Here is a 20,337-nt window from a genome sequence, read left to right on the forward strand (position 1 = left end):
TATATTGTATACTATATTGTATACTGTATTGTTTTCTATAATTCCTAATGGAGAGCTATTAGCATTAAATTTTTCTTGTAGTGATCGAAGTCCCTGCCTCTCCTTTTGGTTCTAGTAGTTTGCTTATGGTTTCTGGTAGATTGTCTACATAGGTGATCATATCATCACAGGTAACAATGGGTGTATCTTTTCCTTTCATGTCTCTGTACTGCTTATTGCACTGTCTTATCTTAGCACATTGGTCAGGACCCCCAATATTGTGGTAGTGGCAATTCTGTCTTGTATCCATGTTAACCAGGAGGGCATCATTAAATACATTAGTTATAGGATTGTTTTATTTGCTTTGTTTTCTTTTTTGTTGTTGTTTGTGGCACTGGGTCTTTGTTGCTGCTGGCGGGCTTTCGCTAGTTCCCTAGTGGTGGCATCTCTGTTGGAGAGCACAGGTTCTAAGGCACTCAGTAGCTGTGGCGCATGGGCTTAGGTGCTTAGAGGCAGGTGGGATTTTCCCAGACCAGGGATTGAACCCATGTCCCCTGCATTGGCTGGCAGATTCTTAACCACTGGACCACCAGGGAATTCCCTCTGAAGTTTTATAGATTAAAATTAGGCATTGTGCCCTGAGCTTCTCCTATTACAAATCACAATCGTGTGCTTGTCCTCCTTTAGTCCACTAATGCAGTGAATAATGGTGGTAGATTTCCTGATTATAAGCCATTTGAGCTGGTAGATATGATCTCTGCTGCATATAACAGAAGACCAGCAGCTGTACCTTAAAAATCTAAGGGCAGTAGCTTATTTTTTAAAGTTTATTAATTAATTAATTTATTTATTTTGGCCATACATTGTGGCTTGAGGGATCATCTTAGTTCCCAACCAGGAATTAAACCTGTGCCTACTGCAGTGGAAGCATGGAGTCCTAACCACTGGATCACCAGGGAATTTTCAAAGAACAGTAACTATTTAATGAGCAGGCTGGAGAGGGTCCATCTCAGGTTAATCCAGCACTTGATGGCATCCTCCAGTCAAGAGTCTCTTTCTGTCTTGCCATCCTCAGCACACTGGCTTTTTGTCCTCACGGCACCCTCAGGGGTGCAAGCTGACTGCTGCATCCAAAGACACAAATCTGGTGATGAACGGGAAGGAGGGACAACAGAAGCAAGCGCTAAACTGCTTTACTATCAGTGACTCTCCTTTCACCAGTCAAGGTTGGACTTCCACCCATACCTCCTCCCCCGGTCGACTTGTCCTGGTATCATAAGTCAGAAATGGATCTTGGTGCTGCTGGTTGCATTCTGAGTGTCTGGCGGAGAGCAGGGCATGGCTGTGACTAATCGTGACTCATCCCTTGGGGCTGGGGCATTTGTGCTGCCTCCAACAAGCCGGGGTTCTGTCAGAAAGGAAGAATGTGGGGTGGCACACCGTCCTCGCACCCCCCAGGGCAAACTTGACCTCATTAGATTGGAAGATTTCTTTTCCAGTAAACTTCTGGATTTGGTTGGCCCATATTTCCTTTGGGGTTTTCACATTTATGTTCATAAGTGAGTGAAGCCTATATTTTTATTTTCTCATCCATCCTTAGCTGGAGTAAAATCTTCATAAATCTAGTTGGCTTGACTTCTTCTTTTGTTTTCAGGAACAGATTATGCAAAACACAGGTGATCCATCCCTTGAAAGTTTGGTAGAACTCATTCATAAAGCTACCTGGTGTGGGTTCGCTGGGAGGGGAGATCTTTCATTACCATTTCATCATTAGCTATTCTTTATCACTGCCCCTTTCCATTTCAGTTTACTGATATTTCCCCCATATTTGGGTAAATACAGTCAGCCCTCTGTTTCCATGGCTTCTGGGTCCACATGTACAGAATGGCAACTGTATTTAAAATCGAGTTTAAAAATTATAAAACTGAGTTGTATGCTCTATTAATAGTCCTCTATTGTGCATTTAAACAATGTCTTACTTTAAAAAATTTTTATTTTTTGGCTGCGCTGAGTCTTGCAGCATGCAGGATCTAGTTCCCTGACCTGGGATCAAACCCCCTGCATCGGGAACATAGAATCTTAGCCACAGGACCACCAGGGAAGTCCCAACAATGTCTTACTTTAATTTTTTCAACTAATAAGCTTTTTTTTGTTTGTTTTAAATCTGTGCCAGGTGGCTTATGGGATCTTAGCTATCCAGACCCTTGGCAGTAAAAACACCGTGTTCTCACCACTGGACTGCCAGGGAATTCCCTAATAACCTTTTAAATTGAGCAATAACTTATATACAGAGAAATGCACAGATCTGAGGTGTACAGTTCTATGAGTTTTGGGAAATATGTCCATCTGTGTAATCACCACCGCTATCAGTACAGACATTTTCATTCATTCCCTTGTGCCGCTTCTGGTCAGTCCTCTCAGCCGAGTAACTGTTGCTCTGGTTTGTGTGCAGATCTTTTGCAGACATAAGCTTTTCTCTTTCTTGGATAAATTCCTGGGACTCGAATTCCTAGGTCAGAAAGGAAATACATGCTTTTAATTTTGTAAGAAACTGCCAAGTTCCCAAAGTGGTAGTTTATTTTACACCTGACTTTTAAAAAATTGAGCTCCACTTATTTTTAATATTGAGAGCATAAATACTAAGAGTGTTAGGAGTCAAAAAAAAAGTTTAGGAGTATGAATCACTGGATATAACCCACTTCATTTTTTAAAAATATTTATTTTTATTTATCTCTTTGGCTGTGCTGGGTCTTAGTTGCAACAGGTAGTAGCTTTCATTTTGGGCATGTGGGATCTAGTTCCCCAACCAGGGATCGAACTCTGGCCGCCTTCATTGGGAGCAGAGTCTTAGCTGCTAGACCACCAGGGAAATCCCTAACCCACTTCATTTTATAATTGCCTTTTGCCTCCTACTTGCGTGAGGAGTTCCACTTCATCAGGCTATTAGGAACTGGGAGTTCTTAGCAGTTTTTCTCTGACTCAGTCATTTTTTTCCTGGACCTTCAACATCTGTGGAATCCCAGGGATGCATCTGTAGTCAGATCACCTTCTCTGAGGCCAAGCCCATGAGGTTGTAGAAACTTGCTGTGAAGGTGCTCCCAGTTCTTGACTGATGCTGAGACTTCTCTTCATGATTCATTTTCTGGTCTTCTTCTGTCCTGAAGTGAAAAGTTGATTGGAGATCCCCTTTAACAAGATGACTAGTATGGACTTTCTTTCCTGTACTGGTAAGTCCCAAGGACTTGTTTATCCAAGATGGGACAGAGAGCAATGCCTGGTGAGAGTGAGTCCTTCACCCTGGGCCTCTGGGAGCCCCTGGATCCCCAAGGGTGCCCCATGGGACAGCTTCGCTCCCTCCTTCCTCTTCCTGTGTCTTGCCCTCTCTTTCCCCTCCCCCCTCTTTTTTAGCCACATCACTGGACTAAAACTAAGATGTGAGATCTTAGATGAAACACGCACCCTCTTCATTGCAAACGTGGAGTCTTAACCACTGGAATACCAGGGAAATCCCCTAGTTTTCAACATCAATGTAATATTTTATCTTCATTGTATTGCAGATTCTCATATGATTGGAACATATTATATTGTTCCACTGAAATGAATAGGCAGTTTTCAAAAAAAGAAAAAGAAAGAAGAGATACACATAGATGGCTAAACTATCTGCTGAAAAAAACAAAATCTCAATTTTCTTCATCAAGACATGTAAAACGGACTTCCCTGGTGTCCAGTGGTTAAGAATCCGCCTGCCAATGCTGGGGCCATGTGTTTGATCCCTGGTCAGGGAACTAGATCCCACATGCTGTGGAGCAACCAAGCCCGTGTGCTGTAACTACTGAGGCTTTGAGAATAAAGCCGGAGCTTGCTGAAACTAGAGGAAGCCCATGTGCAGCAATGAAGATCCAGTGCAGCCAGAAGTAAATAAATACATTTTTTAAAAGGCACGTTAATCAAACTAATGAGACAGCAGTGTTCACCTCTTGGCAAAAAGTCTTAAATTTGATAATAGGCTGCCTGGGGAAGGTATGAGGAAACAGGTATTCTTGTGATGTGTTGGAGTGAATGTAAGTGGGTGCATGCTTTTTGGAGAACCACATGGCAAAAGGCATCAATAGTTGTTTTTTTTCTAATACATAAACTCTTTGCCCGGGCAATTTCACTGCCAGAAATTTACCCTATGGATCATTTGCAAAGGTCCGCCAAAGTTAAATGCATACATATAGTTGCATAGTATGTGATCACAAAACCCCAGATTATTAACTTCTTAAACGTCTGTCCACTGGGTAATGTGTTATCTATGATTTATATGCATGCAGTGGAACACTGCAGCGATAAGGAGACTGGGGAAGACTCATGTATGATGTTACGAGTCAATCTCTACAATATACTGAGGGAGAAAAAGCTACTGAATAGTAAACATATTCTGATGCTTCTTCGTATGCCTGCATGCTCAGCCCCTTCAGTTGTATCCAACTCTTTGCGACCCCATGGACTGTGTATCCCACCAGGCTCCTCTATCCATGGGATTCTCCAGGCAAGAATACTGAAGTTGGTTGCCATTTCCTTCTCCAGAGGGTCTTCCCGACCAGGGATGGAACCTGGGTCTCCTGTATTGCAGGCAGATTCTTTACCCTCTGAGCCACCAGGGAAGGTTATATGTGTATATACATACATATATTCACACACACATGTGCCAGACTTTGGTCTAAGAGAATTTGACTTACAGGGAGCTGTTAACTTTTAGGAAGAGGAAAGTTTTTGATTTTCACTAAGTCTTTCTGGACTCTTCCATTTTTCTGGTGATGGGCATGTATTGCTTTTTTATTGTCAGAGGCGTTTCCCCGGGCGTTGTGTAAGAGGACATTTTTGTTTCCTTTGTTTCACTTTACTTTTCTTAAATCTTAAAATTTTTAAGCCAAGGAAAGGGAGCTGTGCTAGTAAGGCACTGTAGTACCTCATTCAATCAGAGGAATCCCTGGGCAACCAGGCTGCAGGGGGAGAGCAGCACAGCTGGGCCTCAGGAATTTCTGGAGCCCGGGGCTGGGAGGCGGGTCTTTTCTTGTCTCTACTCGTCTTTGTGTATCAGCCACATTCTCTCTCACTCCATGGAAAATGCAAGGAATCAACGTGGCTGTCTCCTGCGTCTACATTTCACATCTTCTACAGCAGGGAGACTGCCCCTGAGTTCCTGTTTAACAAAATTCTCTGGAAAAACTTTCTTTGGCCTGGCTTGGGTCAGGTGTCCTCCCCTTGGCCCATCAGCTCTGGCCAGGGTTGTGAGGGTGGTGGTGGGGGCATCTTTAAGGAGCTAGCAGCTCCTCTGTGGTCAGGTGGTTGGATAGGAGTACTTCTCAGTAGAAGGGAGGGTGCTGGGAAGATACACATTCATTTGTTCTTCCTTATTCATCCAGTAAACACTTATGGAGCCTGTTATGTCCTGGGCTCTGGGCCATGTGCCGTGAACAAGGAACCCAGCAAGGTCTCAACCATCCAAGGGTTTAGGTCCCAGAGCCAGAGACAGGCTAGAAATCAGTGTCTACCACACCCCTGCCCCGTCCTGGCTCAGCCAGACCCACTCTCCAGGTCCATCAAAAAAGAGAAGCCCCCTCGGTTGCCAGTGGCGGGGCCTCAGCCTGGGGATATTGCCCCCATGGGGTGCTGATGGCTGAGGAGCAGAGCTGGCCGCCCGGGCAGTGCAGCTGTTCCGAGTTGCCAGCCAAGAGCCAAGAGCCGGGAGGTGAAGGGAGTGGCTTCCTGTTGAGCTGAGATCTTTGGCTCCAGCTTGGAAGTCAAGGCGTCTCCAGAAACATAACTGCCAGGCAGCCCACTGAGCTTCTGTGGAATTTTCATTCGTCCTTTTTTATGGACAAAACCGGGGACCTCCCTGGAGGTCCAGTGGTTAAGACTCTGCGCTTCCACTGCAGAGTCCCGGGTTCGATCTTTAGTCCGGGAACCAAGATCCCATGTGCCTAGTGGCGAGACCAAAAAAAGTACAAAATCCAGGCCTGGATCAGGTGCCTGACTCCAAATCGGCCTCTCCATCCCTCAGGCGATGTTCATCCAGAGCAAACACTGGAAAGATGCTGGCTCAGCTCTGGGAGAGTGAGAATCCCTTCTGGGGACTCCCCCAGGGGAGGATTTTCTGATGTGGTGACTCTGCAGGAGATGCCCCTGGGATTCACTGGTGAGAGTAAGACCTCCACCCGCAAGTTACCACCCTGCTGAGGCTCTGCAGTAAACCCTCTCCTAGAGAACACGATGGCTGGGGCCAGCGACTCAGGCTGCAGGCCCAGGTTTGGGATTACAATTCCTACTCACTGTCCCTCCACCCCAGGTGACTCTCCTACATGCAGGTTGTTGGTCCAAGTGTGGGTTTGCCCATTTATTGTATCTTACATGATGTCTCTCTGTGTGTGTGTGTGTGTGTGTGTGTGTGTGAGAGAGAGAGAGAGAAAGAGAGAGAGAGAGAGAGCTGTATTGTTTATACATGATGTAGTGATGATGATTAAACTGAGGAGTTAGTCCATGGTTTGGAAAACAGAAACCACACCCAGAGAAGGTTGAATGTAAGCCTGAGGACACTGGACTCTGAGGTTGAGAGCTTTTTCTTTTTTTTTTTTTTTTGAGAGCTTTTTCGAAGGGCCCGTGTCACCATCAGTCTTGGAAGTAAGACATCACGTTTCAATCCTGGCTGGAAGGGTGTGATGCATCTTCAATTGTGGCTGTGAGAATGGACTCATGACAGGGTGTCCTGGTAACTAGATATGTAGGAGGTGGGCTGGGTTGGTAAGTGATGGATGGCACTGCTTGTGTGGCCATGCCCACCACCCTGGGCAAAGGGGGCATCTTTGGCCCACCCCAGCACCTTTCTGGGCCTGCACCCACAGCCTCATGGCATCAGGCAGCAAAGTCTGAATTGGCTGCCTCTGGAGAGAGAAGTCAAGGCTGATGTGGGGCCAAGACTAGGGGTGAGATGATGCGGAAGCCACGAGAGAGCAGAGACCACACAATAGGAAAAGGACGTACCAGACAGAGAAAGCAGGCGTGAGAGGAGCCCGGAGCAAAGGCAGCAGTGGCCAGTCCCCAGGGTGGCCTTGGGTGCTGACAGTGGTCCAGGCTGTCCCAGTCTATGTGGAAACCTACAGGGGACCTCGCTCGTGAATCTGACTCTTGCAACGCCAAGAAGCTAAGTGACATGGGACTCTACCCATGGCTTCTGCTTGTTACCTGTAACGTCTCTTCCTCCTCCTTGGGGCCATAGCTTATTCATCTCTCTAATCAGAGCATCTGGCCCTGTGCAGGGAAACTTGTAGGTGTCTATTAATGTTTGAATAAATAGCTGCATCTATCACAACAGTCCTTGGCCCAGCCTTCGCTCAGAAGCTGTGGAATGAGCAGCAGCGCATATTTTAGATCTGGTACCCTTATCGGCCATGTGCAAGGAGGTGAGCTGGGCCAATGAGATTCTTTCTGGGCGACCGAAGTCTAAAATGAGCAATGAAAAGGCATTAGCAGGAGGAGCTGAAGTTTCAAGGGTATGTGGGGAAATAGAAAAGCTGTATGGACACTCAGTGTCCTCAGGGGGTGGTTTTGAAGGACCTTATAAGGACAAGGAAGGAGACCCCAGAATGGTGGACATGAAATGCTTCTGTGGCCTGTAAAACGAACACAGGTGTCCATGATCAGTAAAGCTGACTGTAAGTCTCAGGCATCGTTGCCAATCTACTTGTGTGACTATAAAAGGGAGAAGAAACTTTGTGTTCTTTTAAAGTTAATCACTAAAGGGATGTTGCCTATAAGCTTAAATTACACATAATGGCCCATCTCTGGGAAACTTGTCACCCAGTTAATGAGCACTAAGCTAAAATACCTTTGTTTAGCTCATGAGTAAGCATCTTCCTGACCAGGCCCATCTGTGAAAGACTGAAGGCAGGAAGAAATTCCTCCTGGAGTCTGGCCGGAACCAGGACTTTACTCCCTCCTCTTTTAGTGTTAAAAGAAGCCTGAATTCTAACTCAAGGAAGATGGTTCATAAGGACACAAATCCTCCATCTTCTCAGGCTGATGGCTTTCTGAATAAAACCACTATTCCTTGCCCCAACAACTTGTCACTTGATTTATTGACCTATTATATGGCAAAGCAGTATGAGCAGCCAGTCTTGCTGCTTGTGGCCAGCCAGCTCTGATTGGGGGAGTCAGGGGGTAAGGCCCCAGCAGCTGCCCGGACCACTCGTCTTGAGGATCGTCCCCTTAAAATTCCCTGAAGCTGCTCTGGCTGCCCCAGCTCTTCGCAGGTGGAGAAAGAGGTAGACCACTCCATGTAACAACTGGAGATTTTATTTCTTCTCCATTTGGGGCTGCTTTCCTTTAGAATAAGCCAATTTGTATTTGAGTGGAGTGTGTGTGCTCAGTCGCTCAGTCGTGTCTGACTCAGAGCGACCCCATGGACTGTACAGCCCTCCAGGCTCCTCTTGTCTATGGAATTTTTCAGGCAAGAATACTGGAGTGGGTTGCCATTTCCTACTTCAAGGGATCTTCCCCACCCAGGGACCAAACCCTCGTCTCTTGCGTCTCCTGCATTGGCAGGCGGACTCTTTACCACTAGCACCACCTGGGAAGCACATTTGAGTAGGGCATCATGTTGGAAAGAGGATAAGAGGACATAGTTGATGGACTTTTATGCAATTTATGTGAATTGGTTTGTTTATTTGGATGCTAGCATTTGTGTGTGTTTGTCTTGTATTTGTGTCTTTTAAAAAAATGGGGAATGGGGAGTTCCATGGTGATCTAGTGGTTAGGATTTGATGCTTTCACTGCTGTGGCCCAGTTCAGTCCCTTGTTGAGGAACTGAGATCCTGAAAGCCATGTAGTGTGGCCAAAAAAAAAAAAAAAAGTGGGAAATATTTCAACTATGCCTGAAGAAATTCCTCAGAGGCGTATTTTGGATAAGTGGTCTGATTACAGCTATGAAACCATGACTAAGAAGTTGAAAATGTGTGGCCCCAGTACCTGCTAGGATCTCCACAAGGGGTTCATTATGCAGGGTTATCTTGGGACCCCATGCACCATGTACTACTGTCGTTGCTTTGTTAATTACATCACGTGTGGTCTCCGGTGTCATTGGTATCTGTTAAACCCCAAAACCAGACTTGAGGGTTTATTTAGGGTTTTTGGTTTACCCTTTAGGTTTTTGGTTTCATATTGTTTTGGTAACAGTTCTCCAGTTACAGCCAAATCAGTTTTATGATATTTGAAACTTCTACTGATGTCGAATGGAGGAAAGGAATAGAAAAAGTCTGTTCTTGTCTATAAGTGGGACATTCCCAGGGGGAAGAGAAAGATTCCGTTTGGTTCCTAAAAATCAACAAAAGCCCTGTGCCAGAATTGTCTGGTTGGTTGATGCTAAGGCAAAAAAGCATCCTTTGCATGGTTAGAGATGACCACCTGCTATATGGTTTTATAGCAATTTTTTAATGGCTCCATAGTTATTCTGTGAAGAAGCAGGGGAAAATGATGAAATCCTCTTATGTTGTGTGGCTCAGTGGAAAAGAATTTGCCTGCCAATGCAGGAGACCTGGGTTCGATCCCTGGGTCAGGAAGATCCCCTGGAGAAGGAAATGGCAACCCATTCCCTTCCTCTTATATACAAGCTCTTGTGCTACTGCATCAGGGTGGGAAATGTCAGACAGTTGCTGTTGTTGTTAAGTTACTAAGTCGTGTCAGAAACGCAAGGGTGGGACTTCCCTGTGGTTCAGTAGCTAAGACTCGGTGCTCCCAATGCAGGGGCCTCAAGCTCGATCCCTGGCCAGGATGCTAGATCCCACATGCTGCAACTAAGAGTTTGAATGCCCCAACTAAGACTCGGTGCAGCCAAATAAGTATTTTTTAAGAAAGAAAGAAACCCAAGGGCAGGGTGAGGAAATGTTGCTACAACCTTCGGTCCAGCTGGCTGTCCCAGCTGCTTCACTGTTATGCCACTATATACACCCTTTCTGCCATCTCTTGCTCCTATTTGGCCCCAATTCTAATTCCTGACTCTGGGGCTCAGAAAGTGGTCAGACTGGCTCCTTTTCCTTATAGGGATCAATTAGAAAATCCTGTTAGTTCCTGGGGCACAGGGACTTGGTCTGGTATCAACAGCTAAGACTCAGCAGGGAACCCAATTTGGGCCAGACGCCACTCCCTGGCAGAGCAATTTGCCTTGCACGTTATCCCCCACTGACTGTGGGGAACTGTAATAAGGAAGAACCTTTTGTGTTCTATTACGTTAATCACTAAAGAAATGTTGCCTATAAGCTTAAATTATACATAATGGCCCATCTCTGGGAACTCTGTCTCTTAGGTAATGAGCATTAAGCTAAAATACCTTTGTTTAGCTCACTGGAAACATCTTGACCAGACCCACAGGTAAGTGGCTGCAGGAAGGAAGAAATGAACACATCCCCTATAGAGTCTGGCTGGAACCAGGACTTGGCCACCCGCCCCCTCCCCAACTTAAATAGAAGAAAAACCTGACTTCTGATTCAGAGAAAATGGTTCATAGAGACACTAGTCCACTGTCTTCTCCGTCTGTTGGCTTTCCAAATAAAGTTGCCCAACAACTTGTCTCTCGATTTATTGGCCTGTCAAGTGGCAAGCAGCAGGAGCTTGGACTAAGTAACATGACCTTGGGCCTGACCTGGAGTCCTCTTTGATACGTTTAGGACAATGGCAACTGCTTTGCTGGACTGGTGTGAGGAAGAACATGTAAGTGTAAAGAGTGCATCCTACCCCATAAGGAAACACACGGGAAATTTCTTAAAGCAGATTCCTGGCCCCTCCTCTGTGTCATCTTACTAAACTGGGATTCTTTGGGGATGGAGCCTAGGAAACTGCATTTTAAACAAGCATCCCCAGTGATTGCTTAGGGTGGTCCAAGGAGATTTAGGAAAGACTGAAAGGTGGGTTTTGAAGGAGGTGGGACAGACAGTAACTTTCAGATGTGGCCACAAGGTGGCAACAGAGAGATGAGAAACGGGGATCTCTGCAGGTGCCCACCCAGACAGAGCTGCAGGCGGGCAGACACTGGGACTGGCTCTGGGAGGAAGTGGGCCCTGTTCTGTGGCACCATCTCTTTTGCCATGTGGAGTTTGTTATTGCAGGCTAATCCGCTGTGGCTGCCTGTCTCATTACCGGATCTTTATGGACACTCTGCTTTTGCCAAACTCTGCCGGCGGAAACTGCATTTGTGTGACCTTGGCTGGGCTATGGGTAGTGCTGAGTGTAGCAGGCAAGGGGTGTCACCTGTGCAGGGCAGCTGACTCAGAGGACACCAGTGCAGTGTTGAAAGCAGGACCTTCCACACCCCCTCTGCCAGGTTTGTGGTTCCAGGTGTTCTTAAAGGACCTGCCCACCAGCATCGGGCCTGCTCCAGTCATGAGAGGATCAGGGCTGGGGCTGGACAGCTGGCTGAAGCCCAGGCAGAGAAGGCTGGGATGGGGTGGGGGCAGGGAACTCAGGATGGGGCAGCTGCCTCTGGAAGCAGCCAAGATGTCCCTGGCTGCAGCAGGGGTAGCCAGAGAGCGGAACTAACACCCTCCTCCCCCTCGCTCACACACCCTGGCCTGCCCCTGTCCGAGCCTGCCAGCGCTCAGAATAACTGGGGACCAGACAGTGGAATGGCAGGGGCTCTGCTCTGCGCCCTGCTCCTCTTGCCGCTTCTTGGTATGGGCCAGGGTTGGGGGAAGAGGTGGGACACACACACACACACACAGGACACGGACATAAAGGGACCGGACAAAGACCAACTGAGATGTAGACAGACATATTTGGTCCCCAGGCACAGTATCACTGGTTTGGGAGACAGACATGGGAAAATACACAGCCTCAGAGACAATCAGAGAAGCGGAGACCTGTAGACCCGGAGGCAGAGCAGAGCGGCTCCTCAGCCTCTCCATGTCCTGACCCTACTGCTTGGCCCCATCCCCAGGCAGAGGTGAGGGGAAGAACGAGGAGCTGCGCCTTTACCACTACCTCTTCGACAACTATGACCCAGGACGCCGGCCAGTGCAGGAGCCCGAGGACACTGTCACCATCTCCCTCAAAGTCACCCTGACCAACCTCATCTCCCTGGTAAGATAGCCGCACCGGCACCTGAGCACCATCTAGGAGCCTAAAATCCCACTTCTGTCCCCAAGCGCTCAACTCTCTCCTAAAGCTCTCCCCCATCATCTTCATCTCCCACCCGCAGAACGAGAAAGAGGAGACCCTCACCACCAGCGTCTGGATTGGAATCGTGAGTTGAGGCTGGGGAACAGTGAGAGATCTGGTCTAGGGGACCCTTTTCTCCCAAACGCCTCACAGGCAGCGGGGCACAAGTCCTTCCGTCCCCTCCCCCACCCCTAGGACTGGCAAGATTACCGACTCAACTACAGCAAGGGCGACTTTGGGGGCGTAGAAACCCTGCGGGTCCCTTCAGAACTCGTATGGTTGCCAGAGATTGTGCTGGAAAACAAGTGAGGACCGGGCCAGACTGGAGCAAAGCCGAGGTCTGAGGAGGGGTGGGGGTTAAGGCTGGATCTGGTTGGGGCAGGGGTGTTGCTTGGGGGGCGAGGGAGCTGCAGATCTGGGCCAACTCTCGGTTTCCTGGAGCCCACAGTATCGACGGCCAGTTCGGGGTGGCCTACGAGGCCAATGTGCTGGTCTCCGAGGGCGGCTACGTGAGCTGGTTGCCCCCGGCCATCTACCGCAGCACCTGCGCCGTGGAGGTCACCTACTTCCCTTTCGACTGGCAGAACTGCTCGCTTGTTTTCCGGTGGGAAGACTTGTTCGAAGGCCCGGACAATTGAGGGATTAAGGGGTGGGGCCAGGTGTGCGGGGGCGGGGAGACCTCTAATCTGGGGCGGGGCTTTGTGCTGGAGGTGGGGCTAGGCATTCGAAGGCGATAGCGCGCTCTAGTGGGTGAGAAGTAGGGGTGGAAACCCAGGCTTGGAGGCGGGGCCTGGGTTATCTGGTGGAGAGTAATTCCCCTGCCAGAACCCAGCTTCCAGGGCGGGGCCTGAGGCCCGGGTCCCAGCCTCTAGGTCGGGGTCCGGATCCTGGCTCCGCAGCTCCCAAACGTACAATGCCGAAGAGGTGGAGTTTGTCTTTGCGGTGGACGACGAGGGCGAGACCATCAGCAAGATCGATATCGACACTGAGGCCTATACCGGTTAGGTCCCCCTCCTGCTCCGAAAAGCCCGCTTCTAGACGGGTCCCGAGAGGGGACTTGCACAGTGGGGTTGCCCTGGGCCCTCGGTGCTGGGACTGACTTTGACAGCCCTGGTTTAACTTGAGCCTTCCCTGAAATCATTCTTGATTGTCGGCCTCGCACTCCTTCCTCCCTTGTGGTGGTGCCGTAAGCTCCCTGGGAACGCCCTTCTCTGACCCAATTACCAGCCCACCTGCCCCACCTGCCCTTGCCCAGGTGGCTTTCATTCTCTCCTCGCCTGGAGTTGCAGGCCCCCTACCGTCAGATATGGGGACGGAGAGCAGAGCAGGGCGCATTTCCCGAGAGCCGGCTGACCGCGCCTGTCCCGTCCTGCAGAGAACGGCGAGTGGGCCATCGACTTCTGCCCCGGGGTGATCCGCCGCCACGACGGTGACTCTGCAGGTGGCCCAGGGGAAACTGACGTCATCTACTCGCTCATTATTCGCCGGAAGCCGCTATTCTACGTTATTAACATCATCGTGCCCTGCGTGCTCATCTCGGGCCTGGTGCTGCTCGCCTACTTCTTGCCCGCGCAGGGTATGGGAGTCGCCCGGACCCCAAACCCGGGCCCTTCCTGGGGGGCGGGGCCTGCCCTCATCAGGCTCTCCCTCCAGCCGGCGGCCAGAAGTGCACCGTTTCCATCAACGTCCTGCTCGCCCAGACCGTCTTCTTGTTCCTGATTGCCCAGAAAATCCCAGAGACATCTCTGAGCGTGCCGCTGTTGGGCAGGTGAGGGGTGGAGAGGATCCCGGCGGTGCCTACGCGGGGCGTGGCTAGCGTGAAGGGCGGGGCCAGACGAGCACGGGGCGGGGCCAGGGGTCTCGATGGAGAGGGCAGGGCCAATACCTAAGGACTCCGAGTAGCCTTAACTGTATGGTCCCCACCTGGGCTTTATTTGGACGTGGGGCGGGGCTGGGATCGTGGTGGGTTCTTCGGTCCCCCGTCCTCTGCAGTGCTGCTGGACGCCAACTTGAGGTCTCCGGAGTATCTCTGCTGGGGGTGGGCCGGCTCAGTACCACCCAGCCGGGACGCCTCTGGCCCCCAACTCTCCCCTCATCTTGAACTCACCGGTTCCCCAGGGGTTCCGAGGTCCAGCTGGCGTTGCCACTGTTGCAGGAATGAGGCGGACCCCTGCAGACCTCGTCCACACAGGCATAGCCAGGCCCCTCGGAGCAGGAGCCGGGCGCTCGCGCCTGCTGCAGCCCCCACTTGCAGAGCCCCCTGCCCCGTGGCCTGGGCTACCCGGGCCAGGGCTCCGCCCGGATCCCCAGCGTCTGGCCCCGGACCCGGGCCGCCGTCTAGTCGCCGTAGCTCCTGCTGCACCCACAGGGTTGAGATCTGTAGTGGGGATACAGAAGTTAGTGGGGATGCAGAGGTCTCTGCTCCTCAATCCACTCCCCCCACCCCCTCCTCTGTCCCCCGCCCCGGCGCCCCACCTCTAACAAAGTGGCCCCGAAGTTCACTACGCTGGCCGCGGCTTCTCTTAGCACTAGCCCCAGGGTGGGCTTCCCGGCAGGCGTGTTCTCCTGCTCTCGAGGCTCCAGGGACTTCAGTTCTCTGAACCTCTGCTCCAGATACTCATGGGCTGCGGCCGCAGCGAGCTCCAGGGAAGACAGAAGCGGGGGCTGGAGGGCCACCTGGAAAGGCACAGGGGCAGTGGTGTCATCGGGACATAGGGCAGAGGTCTCCGAGGGGACGCTGGAAACCTTCCCAGAGCGTCTCGAGGTGCAGCCCTTACGGGTATCCGCGTAGGCGCACCTCCGTGGAGCTGTGGAAGTGGTAGACCCACAGCAGGGTTTCCAGGGAACTGGGGGTCCCCTTCATGGTTGCCGCTGGCCGTGCGAGGGCGGAGAGAAAGACCGGGCCGGGGGGGCGTCTGGCCCCGCCAGGAGGAGTAGCTCCACGCGTGCGGAGAGGTGCGTTTGTGAGGTCAGAGGACCAGTGGCAGCTCTGTGGCTCAGGGGAGGCTGTGACATCACGAACTCTGGGCTCCTCAGGTACCTCATTTTCGTCATGGTGGTTGCCACACTCATTGTCATGAATTGCGTCATCGTGCTCAACGTGTCATTGCGGACGCCCACCACTCACGCCATGTCCCCGCGGCTGCGCCACGTAAGCACCGGTGGGTGGGCTCCGGGCAGGAGGTGGGGCTTCAAGCTAACCTCGCCCCGCCCCGCCCCACCCACCCCGCCCCAGGTGTTGCTGGAGCTGCTGCCACAACTCCTGGGCTCCGGCGCGGCCCCCGAGATCCCCCGGGCTGCCTCGCCCCCAAGGCGGGCGTCATCCCTGGGCCTACTGCTCCGCGCGGAGGAGCTGATACTGAAAAAGCCGCGGAGCGAACTCGTGTTTGAGCAGCAGAGGCACCGGCACAGAACCTGGACCGGTGAGCGGACTGGGCCGGGTGGGCCAAGGGGGGGCGCCTTCAAGGGCGAGGCTCTAGATCACCCACCCTGGGTCGCCCCCACCAGCTACCCTGTGCCAGAACCTGGGCGCTGCCGCCCCCGAGATCCGCTGCTGTGTGGATGCTGTGAACTTCGTGGCTTCGAGCACACGGGACCAGGAGGCCTCTGGCGAGGTGGGGCGGGAGCACCCAGGTGGGGTGGGGCGCTGGGGGGCCTCCACCGTCTCTGACTCCTGCACAGCTGGCTCCTGCAGCTTTTAGGGACTCAACCTGTGCCCACCCCTTCCCCAGGAGGTGTCCGACTGGGTGCGCATGGGGAAGGCCCTTGACAACATCTGCTTCTGGGCCGCTCTGGTCCTCTTCCTCATGGGCTCCAGCCTCATCTTCCTCGGGGCCTACTTCAACCGAGTGCCCCAGCTGCCTTACCCGCCGTGTATGTAGACCTGAGGCCACAGCCACACCGACAAGAATTTCCACCCATCTCCAGGAGGATATTTGAAAAACACCTTGCTACCACTGCTGTATTACTATCCTTTCCCACTGCCAATGATAAATCTGTATTCAACTTCACAAGAAGTCATGTGTGTGCACATGTGTGGGTCGAGCCACCTGGCTGGCATCAGAAAGAGCTGCAGATGGTGCAGGCAGACTCCTGCATGTCAGCCCTCCGGAAAGCAAGAACCACTCTCACTTCAGTCTTCCTGACCTCCCAGTTTTTCTTGGGCCCCAGGCCCATGTGATCCTCTAGCCCTGTGAGCCTCTCAGAGACTAAACAGGAGAGACCCGTTTGTAAGACTTGCACATTGAGAGGCTGAAGTCAGGCACCTCTGTGGCCTGGCCAGGCTGGAGTGGGTAGGGACCGAACAGTCCCAGCTCAAGGTCCACAGGTTTAAGGCGGAGGATGCCTGGGCCGTCCTTCAGTTGTTTCTTGTAGGTTCTCTTAGCCCAGCACTGCCCATCCATCCCCTCTCCACTAAGGCTCAGGGATTGCAGATTCCCACCCTTTTCATCCCAGCCATGCTGATGGGCCCTGGCTAGAACCTGGGATGATGAGAGAAAACAGAGTAACCTAGGGCCTGAAGTGGTGGGAGCTGGTTGAATTGTCTTTATTAACAAACGAGATCTCCAAGGCCACTACATTGAGGAGGGGTGGGGGCAGGGAGGGGGCGGGCTACTTGCTGCTCACACTATATACAGATGCAAGCAAGGGGGGGAGAGGGTGAGAGCTCCCTGCTCCCCCCTCCACCAGGGAAGGGCAGAGGCTAGAAGAGATGGGGGTTGGAAAGGGGTAAATGTTTTGGCTGGCGGGGTCCCCCCTCCATTCCCTGGGGTTTGGGGGGAGGGGAATCATTAAAGTGCTTTCAGAAAATGAGGAAATGGTCCCTGCCCCTGGAGTGGCTGGTGACCCCCCTAAAACCTAGGGCCCAGTGACCCCCCCCAGGGTCTGGTACATTCAAGGGGGGAGCCGGCTCCCCTGACGTGCAAATGATGGGGCCCAGGGCCCTGCCAAGTCAGCAGCAGTGGGGTATGGGGTCCAAGCCCCAAGCACTCTCCTTGTAAGTGGAGAAAGGGGGGTGGGGCTAGGCCCACTCAGTTCCTGGTAGGGGAAGCTGTGCCTCTCCCTGGAAGTTGGGACAGGCACAGTTTTGGGGAGAGAACATGTTGGGGAAGAGGATGGTCACGTGATCACAAAAGCATCAGGGGTCAGAGGTCACGTTCCCAGCAGGCTCCAGTGAATCAAACCAGTAAAAGCAAAAGCCCAGGGAGGGAAGAGAAGGGCGGCCCGGGGAGTCTGGCTGTGGGGGGGTGAGCTGGTCCACAGAGGCCAGCCCGGCCCAGGGCCCCGTCACCAGTTCATGATGCAGTTACGGTTCAAGGTCATGAAGTAAACTTGGCTGCTGCCCCCGGAGCGGACCGAGGCGAAAAACACCTGGGTGGGGAGGAGAAGAAGTCACCAAGGTGAGTGGGGCAGCTAAGGTGGGGCTGCCTCAGTTAACTGGAAGGAGGGAGAAACTGCAGGATTTAGTTCCGCAGAGTGCCCCCATTCCCCTCCAAAAGGCAGGAACATATGGCACAAAGGAGCCCAGACTTCTTAAAGACTGAAGGTGGGGGAAGGGCAGGCTGCCTCTCAGGAAGACCTATAACCACCCCTCCCCCAGCTCTGCCCAGGGGCCCAGGTGGGGGTGGGGGTAGGGGTAGGGGTGGGGATGGGGCCCGGGCGGCTTATCACTCCCACCTTGTCGTTCCGCTCACATAGGAACTTGAGCCTCTGGGCTCGTTTGTGCATGAAGACCCCATCCAGGTGGCCTGTCTCCACAGAGCGGATCTCAATGGCTTTCTCTCCCCAGCCCATGATCTGGTTGGAGCAGATGTAGGCTGGGGGGGAAGCGGAGAGGGGTGGTAAGTGGGCTGCAGCTGGCTGGCTCGGGGACACAGGCCAGGAGGGCGGGCCCCTCACTCACCCACAGATGTGGGCATCTCTCCCCACTGCAGCACCACGTCCTTGATGATCCGGCCGTACGTGTTGACATAGACGCCCTCATCCTCATAGCACAGCAGCATCTCCATGCCGTCCGTGTTGGGAAGGAAGATGATGGCGTGGGGCGTGATCTGGCTCTGGATCTGGGAGGAGAAAGTGGGTGGGAGGCCCGGAGGTGGGCCCAGGCCTGGGGCCCCACTCCGCCCACAGCCCTGCCAAGCTTACGTGCACAGGGATGTAGATGTCGTAGCTGTTCCCCGAGTCCACATCCACAGCGTGGAAGCCGGCGCTGGAGCCATAGATGACTTTGAGCCGCTGGCCCTCCTCTACCGTCAGGTCCACCAGCAGAGGGCGGTGCGGGAGGTCAGCAAAGGACTGTGCGGGGAGAAAGGGCTCAGGGGATTTGGGCAGAGGAGCCGACCTTGGAACAGCGGTGGAGGTTGAGGCTTGGGTTACCTTGAAAGCCATGAATTTGTGGTAAGGTTTGGGGGCCCAGGCATACACCTCCACAGAGTTCTTCAGGGCGATGACCAGGAACTTGATGCGCTCGTATTTCACTAGGGGCAGGAAAAGGGGGGATGCAGGGGCTTCCCTGCTTGGGCTGCAGCCCCTCCCCTGGGTCTGTCTACACACCCAACTGCAGGACCCCCCCACCATCTCTGGCCTTCAAGGCTTTCTCAGCCCAGGACCCCATCTCTTTCTCTCTTCTCATAAACAAATGTGCCCTGGCCGCTGTGTCGTGACCTCCTCACCCACGCGGTAGTGTCCGCAGCCCTCCATGTCCCCCACAGTGGTCCAGCCTTGCTTCTTCTCCACTTCCGGGTCATTGTGCAGAATCTTGTTCCGGAGCCAGGACAGATAATACACCCGCAGTTTGTTCCTTTTCCCTGAGGGACATAGAACCCTCGCTGGAGGTCCAGCTTCCACCTCCCCACCATCCTATGTGGACTCGAGGGGTGAGAAAGTGGGGCCCCCACCTTCCAGTTCCTGTACTGGGGAAGCCCTCCCCCCAGGCACTGAGCCCGCCTCCTGGCCACTGCCTCCCCCCAACCTGAGATGGTGATGAGCAAGTTGAGTCCCTCCAGTACGTCCATCTGCTGGAAGCGCCGCCGCCCAATGAGTCCGTACACCTTGCCCTGCCCGCTGCGGTCCAGCAGCATCAGCCCGTTTTCCGTGCCCACCAGCAGGTTGACCCCTGCAAGAGGAGCCCTTGGGCAGATGAGAGGCAGAGCCAGGCCCTCGCCTGACCGGGAGCACGCGGGCACACCAGGCCCTTCTTCTCCTTCCCCACCCTGGCTTACCCCAAAGGGCCGCACAGAGGATCTCGGAATTGAACCGCTTCTTGTACTTCCGAATCTCAGGGGTTTCGCTGTGGGCCCGGGTGTTGGTGGGGTTCACGTTGACCACAGAGCCTTTCCTCACGTCGTACTGTAGCTGATCGAGCCGACTGCCCTCTCCACCCACCAGGGCTGCGGGGAGAGGAGAGGAGAGGGGAGTGGGCTGAGTCCTGTCACTGCCTCCCTGTAGCCCACACCCCAGGATACTCCGGACCAAAGGGAAAGACTAGAGAACGGACCAGGTGCCTGGAGGACTTTAAACAGGGCCAGAAGGCCTGGCAAAGCCCTTGCTCCCTCATGCGGGTCCCTGGGTCACCACTGAGCATCCTGCCCCCCTTGGGTCAAGGGGGCCCCAGAAGCCCTACTGCCTTCGTGCCAGGGCAGGTGCGGGCCACAGGGGAGGCTGTGACCACTCAGTGAAGCCTGTCATCAGAGGCCACCCAACCCCTCCCCGGGCCTCCCGTCTCACCTGTAATGGGAATGGTGTCCCCACTGCCTCCGGGCTGGTAGATCCCCAGGTCCACAAACATCGTGAACGAGCTCTTGCCAGGGGCTTTTACCAGCCCACGAGACTGGTACTGTGGGGTGGGGGTGGCAGTGAGGCAAACATGCCAGACCCCAGCCTGGGCCCACCCCTCCTCTTGCACCCTGGCCAACCGGCTCCCCAGGGCTTCCTGCCCACGGCCAGTGACCTCTTCTCGCCCCGTGGAGCCACCTCCACCCACTTACATCACTGCCTCCATCCTTCAAGGGGGGGCTTTGACCTTTGCTGCTCTCGGTGGGTGAGTGGCTGGGCTGGACCACGTCTGGCAGGTTTGTGTAGCCGTTGCTGTCGGCGTGCAGCAGGCTGCGTTCCTCCTCGGGGGTCTGAACGAACAAAGGGAAGGGAGCCAGTGCTGGGGTCGAGGAGGGGCAG

The 20,337-nt window shown here is 53.1% G+C and overlaps 3 protein-coding genes and 1 long non-coding RNA gene across 21 annotated transcripts in view; 2 read left to right on the forward strand and 2 right to left on the reverse strand.

Annotated features, from left to right (window-relative positions):
• Window positions 1-1,156: 1,156 nt before the first annotated feature.
• C17H17orf107 (chromosome 17 C17orf107 homolog) lies at window positions 1,157-15,212 on the reverse strand. 4 transcript variants are annotated; one of them, XM_020912950.2, is made up of 7 exons: window positions 14,963-15,211; window positions 14,641-14,841; window positions 14,273-14,542; window positions 14,089-14,197; window positions 13,464-13,600; window positions 10,343-10,391; window positions 1,157-2,488 (listed from the first exon to the last, which is right to left on the reverse strand). In XM_020912950.2, the coding sequence occupies exons 1-4, from the start codon at window positions 15,026-15,028 to the stop codon at window positions 14,096-14,098; spliced, it is 639 nt and encodes a 212-aa protein (XP_020768609.1). In that variant the 5' UTR covers window positions 15,029-15,211; the 3' UTR covers window positions 1,157-2,488; window positions 10,343-10,391; window positions 13,464-13,600; window positions 14,089-14,095. The 4 variants fall into 4 exon arrangements, with proteins under 4 accessions (XP_020768609.1, XP_020768608.1, XP_020768610.1 ...); XM_020912949.2 differs by lacking the exon at window positions 10,343-10,391; XM_020912951.2 differs by lacking the exon at window positions 10,343-10,391 and having other exon boundaries at window positions 14,089-14,194; window positions 14,963-15,208.
• On the forward strand, window positions 2,472-3,920 carry LOC139039064 (uncharacterized). The gene is made up of 2 exons (XR_011492215.1): window positions 2,472-3,206; window positions 3,537-3,920. It is a non-coding gene; the product is annotated as an uncharacterized lncRNA (long non-coding RNA).
• CHRNE (cholinergic receptor nicotinic epsilon subunit) lies at window positions 11,050-16,181 on the forward strand. 3 transcript variants are annotated; one of them, XM_020912940.2, is made up of 12 exons: window positions 11,050-11,332; window positions 11,945-12,087; window positions 12,206-12,250; window positions 12,361-12,470; window positions 12,614-12,769; window positions 13,065-13,165; window positions 13,541-13,741; window positions 13,819-13,933; window positions 15,202-15,316; window positions 15,401-15,587; window positions 15,673-15,779; window positions 15,897-16,181. In XM_020912940.2, the coding sequence occupies exons 1-12, from the start codon at window positions 11,158-11,160 to the stop codon at window positions 16,044-16,046; spliced, it is 1,605 nt and encodes a 534-aa protein (XP_020768599.1). In that variant the 5' UTR covers window positions 11,050-11,157; the 3' UTR covers window positions 16,047-16,181. The 3 variants fall into 3 exon arrangements, with proteins under 3 accessions (XP_020768599.1, XP_070335057.1, XP_020768598.2); XM_020912939.2 differs by lacking the exon at window positions 11,050-11,332 and adding an exon at window positions 11,478-11,679; XM_070478956.1 differs by lacking the exons at window positions 11,050-11,332; window positions 15,673-15,779 and adding an exon at window positions 11,401-11,679 and having other exon boundaries at window positions 15,897-16,009.
• Window positions 16,182-16,687: 506 nt separating this feature from the next.
• MINK1 (misshapen like kinase 1) overlaps window positions 16,688-20,337 on the reverse strand; it is a 46,431-nt gene continuing 42,781 nt past the window's right edge. For all 13 annotated transcript variants that reach the window (XM_070478953.1, XM_070478949.1, XM_070478947.1 and 10 more), the window contains 10 exons: window positions 20,151-20,288; window positions 19,891-19,999; window positions 19,386-19,553; window positions 19,136-19,279; window positions 18,837-18,971; window positions 18,541-18,641; window positions 18,310-18,459; window positions 18,068-18,227; window positions 17,842-17,981; window positions 16,688-17,535 (listed from right to left, as the gene is read on the reverse strand). In XM_070478953.1, coding sequence (XP_070335054.1) covers window positions 17,452-17,535; window positions 17,842-17,981; window positions 18,068-18,227; window positions 18,310-18,459; window positions 18,541-18,641; window positions 18,837-18,971; window positions 19,136-19,279; window positions 19,386-19,553; window positions 19,891-19,999; window positions 20,151-20,288 — 1,329 coding nt within the window. In that variant the 3' untranslated portion in view covers window positions 16,688-17,451. The remainder of the gene's footprint in view (window positions 17,536-17,841; window positions 17,982-18,067; window positions 18,228-18,309; window positions 18,460-18,540; window positions 18,642-18,836; window positions 18,972-19,135; window positions 19,280-19,385; window positions 19,554-19,890; window positions 20,000-20,150; window positions 20,289-20,337) is intronic.

Source organism: Odocoileus virginianus, chromosome 17 (genome assembly GCF_023699985.2).
Source record: "Odocoileus virginianus isolate 20LAN1187 ecotype Illinois chromosome 17, Ovbor_1.2, whole genome shotgun sequence".
NCBI lineage: Eukaryota > Metazoa > Chordata > Mammalia > Artiodactyla > Cervidae > Odocoileus > Odocoileus virginianus.

What these genes read in the sequence shown, in the direction of transcription:
- CHRNE (XM_020912940.2), top strand. Translation starts at nt 11,158, where the DNA reads ATGGACACTCTGCTTTTGCCAAACTCTGCCGGCGGAAACTGCATTTGT. An exon ending in GAGATTGTGCTGGAAAACAA is followed by an intron (nt 12,471 to 12,613) that starts GTGAGGACCGGG and finishes TGGAGCCCACAG; the next exon opens with TATCGACGGCCAGTTCGGGG. An exon ending in AGCGTGCCGCTGTTGGGCAG is followed by an intron (nt 13,934 to 15,201) that starts GTGAGGGGTGGA and finishes TGGGCTCCTCAG; the next exon opens with GTACCTCATTTTCGTCATGG.
- C17H17orf107 (XM_020912948.2), bottom strand. Translation starts at nt 15,028, where the DNA reads ATGAAGGGGACCCCCAGTTCCCTGGAAACCCTGCTGTGGGTCTACCAC. An exon ending in ACTTCCACAGCTCCACGGAG is followed by an intron (nt 14,842 to 14,962) that starts GTGCGCCTACGC and finishes GTGCCTTTCCAG; the next exon opens with GTGGCCCTCCAGCCCCCGCT. An exon ending in TCGGAACCCCTGGGGAACCG is followed by an intron (nt 2,489 to 14,272) that starts GTGAGTTCAAGA and finishes TTTCTGACCTAG; the next exon opens with GAATTCGAGTCCCAGGAATT.